This window comes from Acomys russatus, chromosome 10, assembly GCF_903995435.1.
Source record: "Acomys russatus chromosome 10, mAcoRus1.1, whole genome shotgun sequence".
Lineage (NCBI taxonomy): Eukaryota > Metazoa > Chordata > Mammalia > Rodentia > Muridae > Acomys > Acomys russatus.
In genome coordinates, this window is record NC_067146.1 from 5262114 (window position 1) to 5279902 (window position 17789).

Below are 17789 nucleotides of genomic sequence, written 5' to 3' on the forward strand. Positions count from 1 at the left end.
GAAAATGAGAAGAAGCCAGAAGATTAGAGCAGACTGCTGAGTTAGTTTAAGGTCAAGCAGAGCAATTCTGGGCCAAGAGAGAAGCCAGATTGAATAAACTGGGAGAAGAGTTTGAACCAGAACAGCTGAGCTGAACCAGCCAGCCAAGAACCGGAAAGAACAAGTAAGGGTGAGCTTATTAAGCAGTACATCTCAGAGGCTGAAGCATTCTAGGCCTGGGTTAGATTGTACAGAGGCTAGAAGTTCCAGCATTAGACCTAGGCTAGCAAAGTCAGTAAGCCTCCCAGACAACAGCTGAGCCAGGAGAATAATAGTTTCTTTTACAAGAGAGTGGAAGGTTCGGCTCATCTTGGCATGCCTTTGATCTTTGAGGCCGTGCTCCTTCCTCTGGGATCAAGAGATTGATTATTCTAGAGCATCCTTCTTTTTTTTTAATTTTTTAAAATAAAAAAATTTACATATACATTTATAGTATTCCACATATATCCAATAAACTACCTATAGCAAGAATAACCATGATACAACCAGGAACTATATAAATGTTACCTTCTTAGTGTTTTGGCTATTTGTATTTGACAGCCTTGAAGAAAACATCTTTCCTATCTTGGTGCATCTAAAATTCTGACTGTAGATCAATCTCCGTCACATCTTGTCATCATCAACTTAAAACATTTATCTAGACCTAAAAACATCTTAACCCCTAAACAGCTAAGCTTCATTTTAAAACTAAGCTACCTCATCTTCAACTCCATCAGAGATTTGAGAAGAAATAAACTTGATTACCTGAGTATGCCGGGAGTGCAGGTTAGTAGCTTTCCAAATGAGAAGATGACAGTTTTCTACCTGAATAGTCACCCAAAACTCTGTATTATGTTGGAGCATCTTCTTCAGTCTTCTGGCCCAGTATATCTGACAGACACATTTGTGAGGCAGGAACTTTTGAGGACTTGCTTACCCTGTCTTGGCAGAGTTTGGCCATTGACTCTGCGTGCATCCAAGCTTGCACTTTTTTAGGCAGAATTCTGTCTGTGGTAGAAACAAGGACATTTTGCCCAGTGACTTGCTTGCCACATTTAAAGCTATCTCCATAAGGAGGTTCTTTGATGCTCATCATCCTCTTTGAGGTAGGCTGGGTGTTGCCAGGAGTTAACCTGTCTCATTGTCAGTGAATCTTTAAAGTAATAAAAACATTTTTAAATGCCATATTCTGCATGTCTCTGAGGTTTTTGAAGGCCTTATCTAACTATCCTACCTTATCTTTCTATAGAATCATATCTATCTGCCACACCTAAGATGTATATTCTTGTGATAAAAGTAGACTAGTGATTGACACGGCCATGTTTTGATCAGCTAATAATCAACTTGTATAACTAATTTATCCTAAACAGCCCGCAATAGCACTTTCAAAATAATGGAAGTAAACCTTGTATTATAAATGATTTATATGGGTACAATACCTCATATTAGAATATGTGTGTGTGTGTGTGTGTGTGTGTGTGTGTGTGTGTGTGTGTGTGAAGAATAATCTTACATTTGAATTCTATACCACTGTGTCTAGAATTAAACTTATTTTGTATCTATATACAAAATTCTATACTGGTCAATTAAAAATAACCTTGTGAGTGACAAATCAGGCAATTAAGTTGAGGAGTAGATTCGCTAATCTACTTTTTATTCTATCTTCTCTATATATTTCTATATTCCCCCCTTTAGATCATCCTTCTTATGTGACAGTAAAAGTGTAAGAACATGGAGCCAATCTTAGATAACAAATCCCAAGTTTCTGCTGTGTTGAGAAGCTAAGGGGCATTGTCCAGGTTAAATTACATGGCCAAGCTGGAGGCCTTAAAAGCTCATACAGCAAAGGCACACACAGTTGGAGGGCATGGTGGCTTATACCAATATAGCTTGACTAGACCAAGATTCACCTAGGAAAGCAGCTCCTGGACATGCTTGTGAGGAATCATCCTGATTAGGCTGATTCGGGCAAAATATTACCCTAAATGTGGGCAGCACCATCCCCACTGGGTTGGCATCCTAGCTAGCTGGGCACTGCCATTATCCGTCTCTACCTCATGAGTACAACGTGACTCTCCACCTCACACTCTAACCACCATGCTTTCCCACCCATGATGGGCTTCCCTCAAACCATAACTCTCTCTTGAGTGGCTTGTGTCTGGATATTTTTATCATGGCAATAACCAAAGTCGTAACTAGCACAGAGTGACAAAGCCGGCTGGAGTCAGCATGGACCCTTTCAGCCATTGCAGCTTCTGTTCAATCACTGGGACCCCAAAGTCACAGAGGAGGCAGAGGCAAGGCATGTCTGTGCCTGACAACTAGGAGTCGTATTAACAAGTCTCAAACACAGGCTTTCGAAACTCAATAAAACGTTAAAGAAGAAGAAAGTCACAGTTACTGAATGATTGTCTTGATCAACGTTTACTGCTCAGGCACGTTTCCTTTGTCTTTCTTCTTCAATCTCTTAACATTGTTATACTAAGGCTTCCCTTAGTACGTTATAGAGCTCTCCTTTATTATTGAAAATGGCTTCGTAAATGTCATGTTGATGTCTATGGAAATATTCCACCGTATAGATAGACCACAATCCACCTCATGTTCCTCTCCTTCGTCATGGATTGCTGTTTCCAATGTTTTGTCCTTCTAAGTAACAGTGCACCGAGCATATTTACGCATCATCTTCACCCATATGCTGACATGTTTCCTTTGTGAGCGCCGGTAGGAATGCCGTGACCCGGGCTCTGACCTCAGGTAGCAGTGTAGGAGGCTTAGATGTCCATCTGCCCGTCTATAAAAATGACACCTTTGAGCCTGAGCTTCATCTTAACTCCAAACACCTTCAAGGCGGAGGACGAAATTGCAGTGCTGGAATGGCCACATGAAGGCCATGCCAGCTGTTTCTCTTCATCCAAGTGCAGGGGAGCAGACAGAGCCTTGGACCTCTCAGTTGGAAGATGTCCATAGTCTTCAAGACAGTGAGCTTCCTTTTCAGCTATGGTTGCTTGCACCGTAGCCTCTGCTCCCAAGACAACGATGATTATGTTTTTTTTATAGGACCAGGGGCTCAGCAGGAAGAGGAAATAGTGTCTTTTCCTCTTTCCTACACTCTCTTATCTGTTGAGAATGGTTCTGCTCGACCAGAAGAACCGACTTCATCTTCTTTTGGGCTTCAAGTTCAATTATATTCTCTGCATTTAATTTTGCCTATTGTGTGTGTGTTGCAAATTAAATTGGATCACACTCACTTTGTTTGTAACGTCAGGACATGTGACCTTACCTCACAATTCGCTGGTCGTTGCGTGAGGTGGTTTTCCCAGAGGTGTTCCTTGCCCCTTCATTTTAGTATACTCAGGGCTCAATTTTTTCCTACTCTATCCCTGTGGCTTCTGCTGGTGGCAGTGTTCAGTCTGCGAGCAGCTTCAGCACCTCACTGCTGAGTAGAGAAAGGGATCCACCCCATCTCTCTGCCCACCCCCACCCCACCCCTATTCTATCCTCTGTGATCTACATCTTCTCTCCACCTTTCCCTTTCTCCCCCATTCTGTCTTAGTTTGTCTCCCCTGGCTTCCTTGCTAAGGACAGCCATCTAGTTCCGAGCCTCCTTGCGGGAGAGTCAGTAGGCTTCTTTTGGCCTGTGGTTCAGTTGTTTCTATAAGCCGAGCAGGGTGCCCATCTGGCTAGCAGGACTGTGTGTCAAGCACGGTGTGGTCTCCCTTCTCTGCCAGCCATTAAAAGACCCTTTGTTCCCTCCTTAGCCTCTCGGGGTCCAGGATGTCGCCCACACCCTGTGGCGGAAATCCCGCCCCCCCCCCCACACCAGACACTCAGCAGTTTACAAAACCCGCTCTGAATACAGAATGCCACCTTACGAGTGGGAACCTAACCTCTTCTGTTCTTGAAGGAAGTAGCTTATGGGGTTCAAGTTTATCTTTGTTAACTTTTGCTTTTTGCCACCGTTCTCACGTTTTCCTCCTTAGCTGTTCTGTATGACTATATATATATATATATATATATATATATATATATATATATGAAAATTGGAGTCATATCCTTGAGTGTGTGTTCACAGTGGGAACTGCTTTCCACCCCTGAACAGTTATGGGTCACCAAGCAGGCAAGGCTTGTTTTCAAATATCTGAGAAACATGTTTGCTTTGTGTATGCCCCGTCTTCTTACATCTGGTGTCTGGTGAGGCTGTGGACTTTGGGAGCTGCTGGCCTTTCTTTTTTCTCTGCATGTTTCCAGACTCTTGGCTCTCTCTCTCTCCTTACCCTACCCTCTGTTCCTGCAGGGCTGGGCAGAATAATTTTCTCTCAAGCAATTTGATGCAGCTCAAATGCCAGGGCAGTGTGTGTCCGGTGGCTGAGGAGCCCCACAGGCTCTCCCCCCAGGCCCAGGGATCTTCACAAAAGCCTTGGCAACACTACAGGACCTAGGCTCGCCTAGATTTTTTTTTTTTTATCCATTTCAGCAAGACAAACACAGAACTTTCCTAGAGGTCTGTGCAATGTCTTTGAAGTCTAGTTAAGTTTGAGACATAAATGGGGAGACAGAAGAGTGCAAAATCTAGAGATTGGGAACTCAAGAGAGAAAGAGAGGAGAGAGGGGGAGGGAGGGGACGAGGAATGGAGGAAGAAAGCAAATAACTGTGGAGACATCTCTGTAGGGAGACCTTGCTTGCCAACTGTTAGCCTCTTTTTCTTTCTTAGTTTTGACCATACTTATTTACTATTAAATAAATAGCATATTTACTTGGTTTGAAAACTGAAAAGTATAACATGCTACACGTTTGTGTGTAGGCTTAGATTTTTTTCACAAACCTACTTTATTTATGGTTCTTAAATGCCTTTATCTCCCTTCCAACCCCCAACGCTAGGTAGGAGAGAAAGAAGGTTAGAAGGAAGAAAACAGAGCACAGACCTCTTTGGTTCTTCTGGCTGGGTGGGGTTGTTAGGTTCTTTTGGGGGCAGTGCCAGTCTCAGTAGTCAGTAGTAAACACAGAAGGCAGTCTTCAGTCAGCCGCTCTCCCTTTAGGCTCTCTTTTTTATACCCCTTAGAGTCCTCAGAATTCAACTAACCTGGCTGGTAAAGACCCTTGCACAAGGCAGTCGTCAACTGTGAGCAAGCTAAAGCCCAAAGTAAAATCCCACACTGGGGATTGAAACAAAAAAATTTTACATAACATAAATATGTTTCCAAAGTTTGTAAAGAAACAAACAAAGTTTGTTGTTTTGTTTTTCTAAGATAGGATTTTTCTGTGTATTCCTGGCTATCCTGGAACTCACGCTGTAAACCAGGCTAGCCTCAAACTCAGAGCTCTGCTTATCTCTGCCTCCCCAGTGCTGGGACCAAAGGTGTGTGTGCCACCCCCACCTGGCAAATATAATAGGAAAGGGACTTGTTTGTTTGTTTGTTTGCTTGCTTGTTTTTTGAGACAGGGTTTCTCTGTGTAGCCTTGACTGTCCTGGAGGACTTTGTACATCAGACTGGCTTCAAACTCACAGAGATCCTCCTGCCTCTGTCTACCCAGTGTTGGGATTGCACGTATGTGCCACTACGACTAGCTCTTGTTACATGTTTAAAAACCTTCCCTCCCATCTTATTCTCCACCCACTTAGCTTCTTTCTTGCAGTTCCCGGGGAAGCCCAGGGTACTAGCTGTTTTTCCTTTACTGTGATAAAACACCATGACCAAGACAACCCGTAGAAGAAATGATTTACTTGGACTGATGGTTCCAGAGGGCTAGAGTCAGTCACGACAAGGGGTCGTGGCAACAGGTAATAGCGATGATGACGGGAGTAGCTGCTGAGAGCTCATGTCTTGAGCTGTAGGCACAATGACCGAGGGTGCCCTGGGAATGGCATGTGCTTCTGAAACCTCACTGTCCATGCCCCGCCCCCACCTCCCGTGATTGGCTTCTTCTAGTTAGGCCACGCCTCCTCAACCCCAAGCAGCTCCACCAACTGGAAATCAAGTAGTCAAACACCCAAGCCTGTGGGGGACATTCTCATTCAAACTAGCACACCCAGTTTCTAGTTTTTCCATGGAACCTTCCCATCATTTCTTCAGGCTTATCATATCCAGGTGTTCACAAATAGAGAAAAAAAATTTTTTTTTAGCCATTCATTTCCCCATCCCTGTATATCTCCTCTCACATAATGTTTCCCTTTATTCTCCTCTCGGTGGTCCTTTGTTGGAGCTTTGGTCAAGGAGTGGTCGGTGGACACGGGTCTCGCTTATACCTGGTGCCCAGATGTGCTCACATGTGGCTTGTCCTTTTCCCACAGAGGAGGTGGAAAATGAGAAATGGTACCTGTCTACAGACTTCCCTTCAGCCACCATCAAGACAGAGCCAATCACCGAGGAGCAGCCCCCAGGACTTGTGCCCTCGGTCACTCTGACCATCACAGCCATTTCCAGTCCTTTTGAAAAAGAAGAGTCCCCTTTGGATATAAATGCTGGGGTATATCCAGTTTTCTTCCTTATAAATATAAACGTCAGAAGGCAGAGATCTGTAGTCTCCAATAAGGCATTTATCCTAGGAGATACATGTATTTGAGGGAGAATAGCTATATATACATATTTGTGTGCATCCATGTAGGTATGTATGCACGAGTGTATCAAGAATATATTAATTGTTATCAACATTGATGATGATAACTTTGAAAGGCATTGTGCAGAAAAAGCCATGATGAAATTAAAACCACAGGTGAGTATCCATGGTAAAAGGATTGAAGTTGCCCGTGGCGTTGACTTTCACTCCAGTGGGAGAGGCATAGTGGAGGTTATGATAAAGTCCACACCATGCAGTGCCATGGTGACTGTGAATGCTGGTTCTATGTAGACTTTTCCTTTTATAGTTCCCTGCTGAGTTGCTCTAACCCAACCCAGGAATCTCCCACCCGCTGGTCCACACGTGTTACATTACCAGTGGAGATTATAGGGAGGCAGGAGTTTCCTCCTTGCTTAAGCCTTTGGCTATGGAAAATAGAAATTAATTGGACTCTGCCTCTCCCTGGGTGTTTTCATTGTCTGAGGATGGACCGGAGTCATGCGTGTGCACCTTCCAGTTCTAAGTTCAGAGCCTCAGTTGTAGTGGCTCCAGCAATATCCCTGTGGTCACATCTCCTATCAGCAAGATGCAGTATCTCTCTGGTCCTGAGAAGGTAACATACTGGGAGAGGCACAAAAGCGTTGCACGCAGCCTCCTCGTTATGGAGACCTGGGTTTCAGCTGACCTTAGGATTCCTTTCTCAGTACCTATCTGGGTCCTGGGTGGGCTTCTGACATAGCTATCAGTCTCCTTGCTCCACAAGATTTGGGCTCAGTTGATGTGTGTGTGTGTGTGTGTGTGTGTGTGTGTGTGTGTGTGTGTGTGTGTACACATGTGTACATGAAATCACTGAGATCAGAAGAGGGCAGTGGATCCCCTGGAACCAACATTACAGGTGGTTGTGAGCTACTGTGCGGGTGCTGGGAACTGAACCTAGGTCTGTAAGAGCAGCAGGCACTCTTAACTGCTGAGCCACATCTTCCAGCCTCGGTTGGTTTTGAAGTATGTATGTGACCTCTTGCTTTTTTCTCTCATTTTCCCCCGTGTGCGTTTTATAGTTGATGCTGTTATCAGTCATTGAGGAGTCTGGAGGGATAGCATCCATCCTGAGGCAACGTTGCCCTATTGCAGGACACACTGAAGGCCTGTGATTCTTTGAAATTTTCTCAGACTATTTTACCATAACTGTCTTTATCACAACAACAGCAATAATGAATGAGCCTTAGATTTTAGCTAGAGTTGTCAGTTCCCAGGTTTGGCTGTGAGAAGGAGCAGCAGGTGCCTTACTGTACTGGCCCCAGAATAAGACACAGTTGACAAATAGCCCCCCGTTTTGTGAAGGCGGTTACTAAGTTAAAGAACTCATGTTTTGAAATTCCTTTTTTCCAGGTGGACTCCTCGTGCCAGACACTTATTCCTAAGATTAAGTTGGAGCCTCATGAAGTGGATCAGTTCTTAAACTTTTCCCCTAAAGAAGGTGCGCTTACCACCCCTCCCTGTCACATCCCAGGTGTGAAGGAACCGCTTTGAAAGCTAAACAGATACATAATAAAGTTATTTCTCTACATCTCCTTTATTTTCAGCTAAGCATCAGGTGGTTTGATGCGAGCCAAGGATGGGGTTTTAGACCCATTATTGACTGCTGTGACATGCGTGTGGTTGATAAGACCCACGTCTCCTTGTGCCCTCCTTATGTGAACCCACTAGCACCCCCTGCCCCATACACAGCAGTCCACAGTGGCACTGGCTGAATTAAAACTTGAGTTTTAGCCCTCTTAAATCAAGCCGCGATGTGTATACACAACCAGGGCCGGTTTGGCTGTTCTCCTTGGGTGGTAGCTAGGATGAACTCCTGTCCTTGCTAATGTTCGTGGTCCCACGGTGCACTTCCTTGTTACTCATTTAAAACCCAGTGATGCCATTCTTGGAGGTGTTTACTTTTTGTTCATTCTCTACGTCTTTTTATTCCTGACTTCCCCCTCTAGGCTCTCCCTTGAGACTGAGCTGGGATCCTAGGCACTGACCCTTCACCTCAGGGGGGGGCCCCACCTCGGCGGGGGGAGGTCAGTACCTCATTATACGGAACACACAGAGCCCACTCTTTTCAATTCTGTGTCTGTTGCTGCTGCACCTTCCTTTTATTACAATACACGAGAAGGTGGATAGCTCATTGCACGGCCAACATGGAAGTCAGCACGCACAATTACAGAGAAGGCGTGCATGCCACAGTGTGCAAAGGAACACACCTGGGAGTATAGTTTACCTTCGTTCCTTTAGAACCCGACTCAGGGCTGGATTTGAGACCACCGAATCAGGGTTGGCCCTTTCTGGTCTAGCAGTTAAAGGTACTATTATCCACCTTTATCTGTACTAAGCCTTTGTTTCTGGCACCAAGTGGCCTACATTTATGCCTTTGAGCCTTATAGTCTGCTTCCAGGCAGTTTCTTTCATCTTTATGGCTGCTTACCACCACTGAATGTATCTTGCTCTTTTTAGTATGTTGTGATATGGTTCAGAAAGTGTCACAACCTAAACAATAGGTCCCCATGGTGGCGGCAGGCTCTAGGGTCACTGGAGGAGAAATGGCAATCCTTCCTCATTATCCCGGATAAAGACAGATAAAGAAACAGAATAGCCTTGTGCACATCAAAGTTTCTAGGCAGACTAGCTTGCTGTCCCCGGCTCCTTCTGCAGGCAGAGAGCAACATTTCAAACGGATGTTTAGAAATCTGATCCTGAGGCACCTGTGGCCAGATAGGCAGGCTTTTCCTGTCAGCCTGCATCTCTCTTTTGTGGGCTACCCCCTGCCTAGATGCCAGGCCAGGAGACAGAGGAACTCTTGGAGTCCTTGAGAGTTCTGCTGGGGTCTCCCATAGCTTAATCTGATTCCTGAAGTTTTGCTTTTGCTTCCTTTTAACATACAGCGTCATGTATTCATGGCGCAGGGGGACCCTTGGCTGTGGTATGCCTACTTTCTAGGCAAGCATGTGGTGTGTTAAAGGGGCTTACTCATCCTACCCCTGAGCTACTGGGGTTTGTGAAGCATGCGAGGGTCCTGTGGATACAGAGATGCTGCAGAAAGCTGGGGCCCCAGGTCGGGTCCCTCAGCCACAGTGGCTGGCAGAACAGAAAAATCTTGTTGGGGGATGGGGGAGACGAAGCTCACAGAGCCTCTGTGCAGGTGGACCCCAGATGATGACCTCCCTCTAGCCTTTAGAAGCTCATTCCAAATGGAGGTGCTAGCCAGATACCTAGGGGGTCCTCTCGGTCCTGAGACTGTGCCCTGAAGAAAAGCTTTAGGGGAGAAGGCACCTTGCATCCCCGTCTCTTTTTCCTGTGACGGCTTACCCGTCTAATGGTGGCTGTAGGGTTTCTGCGTGAAGAATGCCTGGCCTCCTGCCTGCTGACCTCACCAGGCCTATTCCTCCAGAAACAAAGGAGCCTTTTCTCCAAGAATTCCACGAGAGCTCTCAGGTTGGCAGTTTCCTAAAAGATTGTTTTTTTTTTTTTTTTTAAAGCTGCACATTGCTAACATGGTCTGCGTACCAGCCTGTGCGCACGCTCTGAAAAGCCTCCAGCAGGACTAGGGCTGTAGCTCTGTCAATAGAGTGCTGGTATAGCAGGCGAGAAACCCCCCACCACCATCCCCCAGTGCTACACGAAACCAGGACGGTGGAGGCTACCTTCCATCTCAGCATTGCAGAGTGGGAGCAGGAGGACCAGAAGTTCAAGGTCATCCTCAGCTCTCCAGAATCCAAGGCCAGCCCGGGACACATGGGGACCCACCTCAGGATATGTCACAAAACTAAAATTATAAAGGAGCAGAGTAAAAAAAAAAAAGTCCTGTCGACACCATGCCAGGGGCACCCGTCCTCCCAGGCCACCCCGGGAGGTCATCCTTTTGTTAGTGTCTCGTGCACATGGCTGCTGTCTAGATTAGTTTTGTAGTAGGGCTCGTAAGTGTGATTCTACATTCACTTTCCCTCGCTTTTCATACTGAGCAAGGACTACTGGGTATGCTATTTTGTAACCTGGCTCCCCTCTCCTCACTACGTCAACCCTTAAAGAACTTTCTAGATCAGCCCAGAGAGTCTCCACTTCATGCCCCTGCCCCAAGCTCCCCGTGTGGAGACACACGTTGTGTGTTTGAGTGGCCCCTGAGTTCTTGAGTTCCTCTTCTGCACTGGATGAAATGAACTTTCCTTCTCCTCAGCCTCTGTGGATCAACTGCACTTACCACCAACACCACCCAGTAGTCACAGCAGTGACTCGGAGGGCAGCCTGAGCCCCAACCCACGCCTGCATCCCTTCAGCCTGTCTCAGGCCCACAGCCCCGCCAGAGCCATGGCCAGGGGCCCCTCTGCCTTGTCTGCATCTCCTCTCCTCACGGCTCCACATGTAAGTATCTGGGCAGCCCTTCTGGGGGAGCCAGGAGTCCTCTCCGTATGACTTTTTCATCCTTGTAATGAAATTTTGGTTTAATGGTTAGAAGGCTTTGTCCGTGCTGTGTTGCTGTAACAAACTACCCGAGACTGAGTAAGTTAGGAAGGAAAGGTGTTACTTTTGGTGGCGCGCAGTCCTGGAGGCGTCATCTAAGAGCATGGTGGCGGCTGCATTTGCTTAGCCTCTGGAGAAGATGCTCCATGCATGGCAGAAAAAAACAGAACCAAAAAGCAGGGAATGGGAAGGACACGTGTAACAGAGACAGGGAGGATGTGGTAGCTGCACACCCCGATTATAGCTAATCCAGTTCTGTGAGAGCCAACTCTCAAGAAAAGGGCATTGATGTGTATTCTTCGTACCCCTCAACAGTACACACTGAGGACCAAGCCTCCAGGTGGGGACACACTGGATTCAAGCCACAGGACCAATGCGGGGGTAGTAAGAACCCTACAGAACATGTTTATAAAGACCTGCCTACAGATCTCAGGAATTCTCTTTTTATATGCAGGCCCACTTCTTATCCACCCCCCCTCCAACAGAGCTAGAAGCCTAAGGCATAACATTTCTGTTCTTGTCCCCTCAAAGTTATACCATAAACATTTGCCATTAATGTCCATGATCCTTACTTAGTGTGCAGTAGGAAATGCCTTTCATCTTTTAGATAAGCATTCTTGGGTGAAATTTGAAAAGAAAGTCTCTCTGAGATTAAGGCCTTTGATGTCAAAAGCTCAAAGGCACAGTTTACTCTTTGTGTGTGTTGGGGGATCTTGACTCAGGGTCCTGGGACGAAATCACGGGTCATCAATTCATCCCGTGCACATGTGACAAGGAGGGGTAGAGAATTCACATTTTGTTGTTCAAAAGAGGGAATCTGATTCCTATGGAGTCTCAAGGATTACAAGTGGATCTTTAAACTTAATACTATGATTAGCAAGAAATGTGAAACGTAATATTTTATTCTGTGTGCATTTCATGCATGCAATGTACATGACTAGCAAATATAAATGAAATATTTCAAGAAGCCCATCAGCATAATTTTGGAAGGTTTGAGGTTTCACTTGTCCCCGTAAGTTGTAGATCTTAAGAATATGTCACCGTCACCGAGAACAAAGGACTTGGCTTGCCCTTCTTGCCTTTTCTATCTGAACCTGTTTAGAAATTGTTGCCATCCTCTGTGCCTGCATCCCCTTCCCAAGGTGAACCCAGTTTGCACACTTGGGGGAGGGGATTCCCTGCTCCCATGCGTTGGCTGTCTGTGTGCCCTGTGAAGGCCCAATATCTCTGCCTGTATTCAGCAGCCCCCCCCCCCCCCCACTTTGCTGTGTCAGCGTCCCGAGCTCACCTGCTCGGGGCAGAGGCATCTCAGGTTATTTTCTGAGCGCAATGTTTCTCTTTGTTCGGAATACACTCCCCATCCCTCTGCGCCACCACTTCTCCAGGGAGCAGCCTCCGTCCGAGTCTCCCACTCTGAGCCTGCTCTCATGCCGTACACCCACAAGGGCTTCTCTTTCTCTAAAAGTTGGATGTTCCTTCAGTCAGCATTCACAACTTAGCACTGGACTGCTCTCACGATTTCACGGGTGTCACCTCAGGCCTACTGTCTCTGTCCTAAGCCACTTTAGAGATGGAATGTGAGTTTGCGGTCCTCCATGGCAGGGAGCATTGGGATTAGGCACTAGTGAGTCAGGGTGTGTGTGACTAATGCAAACACGTCACTGTGGTTCTCATTTTCATTGCTGATGGGCAGTGTGGGACTCCTGGGAGCCTGCACTTCCATGGAAAATGCCTGCTAGACTTCAGGCCCCTGAGCTAGAAGTGGAGGGGAAGAGGAACCATGGTGTGGAGAGAGCTGATCGTAAAATTAGCCCTTCAGTAAGAAAGCAATAAAAGTCTTGAATGAGGGGCTGAGGAGGAGACGCAGCACTTAGGAGCACTGGCTGTTCTTCCAGAGGACACGGGTTCAATTCCAGCACCCACATAGCAGCTGACAACTGTTCGTAGCTCCTGTTCCAGGGATCCATGACACTGTCATATAGACATACATGCAACACCAATAAACATAAAATCAAAATAAATAATAAGGGCTGGAGAGATGGCTCAGAGGTTAAGATCACTAGCTATTCTTCCAAAGGTCCTGAGTTCAAGTCCCAGCAACTACATAGTGGCTCACAACCATCTATAAGGAGATCTTGGTGCCCTCTCCTGGCTTGCAGGCACACATGCAGGCAGAACACTAATAAACAAACAAACAAACAAACTTTAAAAGTTAAAAAAAAAGTCTTGAATGAAGCTGAATTCTAAGGGAATTTTCTGTTACCCTTTAAGCCCCTAGGAGATGTGGGGGTGTGAATTCTATGCTGTTACTTTATTTGTGCTGGATAGTGGGGTATTTCCTGGGAAATGGTGGATGGAGGCCTCTCCCGTCTATCCTCTGATTTAGAATTCTTGGGTTTAAAGCATCCACACAGGATACTGGGGAGGCCGTTGAGCGGGACAGCACACTAGCCCTGCAAATATGAAGACCTGAATTTGACTCACAAGCACCCACATCAAAAAAGCCAGGCACGGCTGCCTGGGTCTGTAATGACAGCATTCGGGGATTAGGACAAGTAGCCCCTGAGAGTGCCCTGGCGCTTGACCTCAGTGAAAACAGCAAGGTAAAAAAAAAAAAGAAAAAGAAAAAAAGAAAAGCCGGGTGTGGTGGCATATGCCTTTAATCCCAGCACTCGGGAGGCTGAGACAGGTGGATCGCTGTGAGTTTGGGGCCAGCCTGGTCTACAAAGTGAGTCCAGGATGGCCAAGATAACATAGAGAAACCCTGTCTCAAAAACAAACAAACAAAAAAACAAAACAAAACAAAAAACCAGCAAGCTGCTGGTTCAGTAGGAGACCCTGCCTCACTACAACCGGCAGAGAGAACTAGACCAATATGTCTGACGTCCAGTTCCAGTTTCTAGCACACACACATATGCGCTGGGTGCACGCACCACGCATGCACACACACATAGCACATGTTAGGCATACCACACGCACGTAAGTAAATAGGTAAACTACCCACATGGGCACATATTCTCTGTCTTTGCTTTTACTTCAAAACACCTATGCACGACCCAGATTGTAAGAGGTACCTTTCTCTGCGTGGTGAGACGTTGCGGCAGGTTCTCCACATTCGTGCCGAGGCCATTTCTCAGTTATTTTCCTCTCTGGCCTTTCGACACTCCCTCTTCTGCACAGAAGCTCCAGGGATCTGGCCCGCTGGTCCTGACCGAGGAGGAGAAAAGGACCTTGATTGCTGAGGGCTATCCTATTCCTACCAAACTGCCCCTGACCAAATCTGAGGAGAAGGCCCTGAAGAAAATCCGGAGAAAAATCAAGAATAAGGTGAGCTGTTCCACTCGAGGCATTCCTGTGACAGACAGGAGGATTGAGCCCTCGAGCCCCCACCCCCGAGGTCCATAGTAGGACTTCCGGTAGTCAGGTCAGGAGGACAGACACTATCTGCCCATCCTCCCGCCCACTGTGGGCGTGAACTCACACTAGTATGTATACTCTTTGTTGCCAGATAGCCTGTCCAGAGGCAAGAGAAGATATAAGAATCTCCCTTTACAGTTTCTTTTTAAAAAATCTCAGCCTTTATATTTTTATGATGTATGTATTTTCTTCTAGTTGCTCTATATGTAATTTGTAAGCAACTATAGGTTTATGCTGTTACTTAAAACTTTTTTTTTCATTTCTTTTTTTTTTTTTTTTTTTGTTTGTTTGTTTGGTTTTTTGAGACAGGGTTTCTCTGTGTAGCCTTGACTGCCTGGAACTCACTCTGTAGACCAGGCTGGCCTCGAACTCATAGAGATCCGTCTGCGTCTGCCTCCCAGGTGCTGGGATTAAAGGTGTGCGCCAACTAGCACCCAGCAAAAGTTTGTTTTTCTTGTTAGTGGTCTGTGATTAAAAACTGAGTTCAGTAGCCACCTAGTCTCTGAGCTCATCTGTTGCCTCCAGGGCTATGACCCAAGCGAAAGGAGCGACAGAGGAAGGCCAAGAGAGCACAGGGCAAGAGGAAGAGCCCCAGACACACCTCTTCACCCTCGCACAGAGCCCGCAGACGGCTTATACATATCCAAGCCAGCTGGCTGCCTTTATAGATAATTGAGCCAGCTGCGGTCCACAGAGCTGACATCATCTTTTTCTGAACTATTTCAATGATCAGTCTGTGGCCCAGGAGTTTGTCGGCTTGTTGAGAAGATCTGTCTGGGCCTGAGCCAGAGTTGGTGATAAGTGCTGGTCATCGGAAGTTACAACAAAGGGGAGCCTGCCGCATAAGTGAGGGGGGCCTTGGGCAGGTGGCCTCCCGTGTTCCCTTCACTCCTGTTTTACTTACAAAAGTGGAAATTCTTCCCCCTTCCCTCCTTATTCCACAGATTTCTGCCCAAGAAAGCAGGAGGAAGAAGAAAGAATACATGGACAGCCTGGAGAAAAAGTAAGCTCACTGACAGGCTGTGTTTATTAGGTAACATTCACTCATCAAGCAGGGCTCGGAGCTCGGTTTGTCTTCCGTGACCCGGCAGTGCATCAGCAGCGTTTGCCTGCCCCCTAGTGGACATGTGGAAGAAACTGCTTATAACTACCTTGTGCTCTCTGACCAGGATCTTGAGTGCTTCCAGCCTCTTTGAGCAAGCCTTAGATTTTAACATTCCTGAAACTCCTCAGAGGAGACTCTCAGCTCCAGCCCACAGGAGCAAAGTTGTTTAACCAGCTCCTACTGGCCTCAAGTGATACAAACAAGACTCCGGTATTTCCTGTACTCTGCAATGCCTACTGTGGGCAGACAGAATTTTTTGCAGAAACGCATGAAGGCTCCCATTGTTATTTTGAAAGCCCCGCAATGCCCTGAGGGCTCAGAGAAAAGTGTGAATTGAGTGTAGTTCTGCAGCCGACCATTTGGTGTGATTTTGAGATAGGAAGGAGACCCTAAAACACCCCAAAATGCGTCTTTCTCACTTGTACAAGTGAGGTAAGACACCGACTGGCTTCTAACTAGTTCTGGAAGTTTCTATGGAAAGTAGTCTTTCTATGACCTGGCTTAGGTGTAGGTGATGTAGCATCAAGGGCCCCGTTCCGTTTCGTTGTGTCTTTAGGGTGTCCATGATCAAGATTATTTGTATGGAGCTCTCTTCTCCGCCCCTCTAGGCATGTGGCCCCCAGCACTCCACTGCCCTGGGTGCTGGTCCTGTCTGCCTTTCACTCAAGCTCCAAGCTTTGTATCCGACCTGGCCGGGAGTGCAGCTCGCTAGTGGCTCTACATTCTGCGGTCTTATGATGGTTGCAAGCCACAGAAAGGGGCGGGGAAATGCTGAAATGCCTGGGCGGGGTTTACGTGTGCCCTGCCCTCGCTCCTTCCTCAGGAGAGCCCTGGCCTGCCCGGTCGTCCCTTTGGACTCTCATTCTCTTCTCCATGCAGCCCTCCCTCACTGACCACCTCACTCCTTCCTCTGTGATGCCGAAAGCCTCTGGCTGAGCAGTCACCCTGTGGAGAGGGGCTGAGCGTCTTTCTTGCTCTCTCCACAGAGTGGAGTCTTGCTCAACTGAGAACTTGGAGCTTCGGAAGAAGGTGGAGGTGCTGGAGAATACCAATAGGTAAGTGTGGAAGGACTCATGGTCCAGGACCAGAGTGGGAGCGGCGGGGGTTCTACCAAAAGGAGGGCTGTACCAGGATACTCAAGTAGCTCGGCATCACCTGCCAGTTCCTGCTTTGTGGGCTCCCCACATACATGTGCACATATACCACATACATATTCTTTACTTTTGAATGGCCGGTGGGGGAGGATGCCCATAGCAAGGACTATTTAATAAAGAAGTTAAAAGGGAGTTGGCTGGGGGGTGTGGCTCAGTTGACTGGGGGCGTGGCTCAGTTAGCTAGGGGCGTGGCTCAGTTGGCTGGGGCCGTGGCTCAGTCCTAGAAAGTGCTTGCCTAACATGCACTATGGCCCAAGTCAGTCCTCAGAACCGCAAACAAAACAAAACAAAAATAAAAAAATGTTAAACGGGGACTTGGAACAGAGTAAAATCCCTAAGTCTGATTCTCCTGAAAATGACACCCGGTTTAACGGGTGGACAAGGAGTCACTGGGATTTAGTGTCTCCTAATTTCAGTAATGATCACATTTATTAGTTTAAAGAGAGCACCATGGTTCTGCAGGCCTGATTTTAAAAGCATAATGACTTACATTTCGGTCTCGTTTTGAAAAAGTTAGCCATGGCTCTGAATTGATTGATTCTTTGCACATTTTCTATGTCAGTTGCTGTGTGGGGCACAGTGTGTGAGATTATCGCTATTATATAGACAAGGTTTAGGACTCAGAGAGGTTCGGGAATTGGCCCAGGACCACTCAGCAATCTAGTCCTATGAATTTCAATATAGAAGGAACCTCTTGGGCTTAACACTGGTTCATACGCACGGGGTCAGGCTGGGGAAAGACACTTCACCTTTGATTCAGAATGTGTGCTCATAGACACACGTGGTGCTCACCCGTGCTCTGAAAAGGTCATGTCCTAGTCAAAGAATCTTGTCACCCTCAGTGATATTATAGATCCAATAAATTAAGCGGAGAAAAATTCATTGGAAGCTAAGAAAATATGAGTTGGTTTAGCATTGATGGTTAATGATAAAATTTCAAAGGCCAAGAAATGGGTCTAGCTAAATCTCTTCACGTGCCTTTAACAGCGACTTTGCATTTGAAGTCTGTGTCCTGTGTATCTGTGGTTTGCTGTCCTCATAA

The 17789-nt window shown here is 46.6% G+C and overlaps 1 protein-coding gene across 1 annotated transcript in view; it reads left to right on the forward strand.

The window, feature by feature from the left end:
* Creb3l2 (cAMP responsive element binding protein 3 like 2) overlaps positions 1-17789 on the forward strand; it is a 117764-nt gene that overhangs the window by 82138 nt on the left and 17837 nt on the right. Inside the window, exons 3-8 of the mRNA XM_051151729.1 lie at positions 6309-6484; positions 7964-8051; positions 10788-10972; positions 14252-14398; positions 15433-15491; positions 16580-16648. Coding sequence (XP_051007686.1) covers positions 6309-6484; positions 7964-8051; positions 10788-10972; positions 14252-14398; positions 15433-15491; positions 16580-16648 — 724 coding nt within the window. The remainder of the gene's footprint in view (positions 1-6308; positions 6485-7963; positions 8052-10787; positions 10973-14251; positions 14399-15432; positions 15492-16579; positions 16649-17789) is intronic.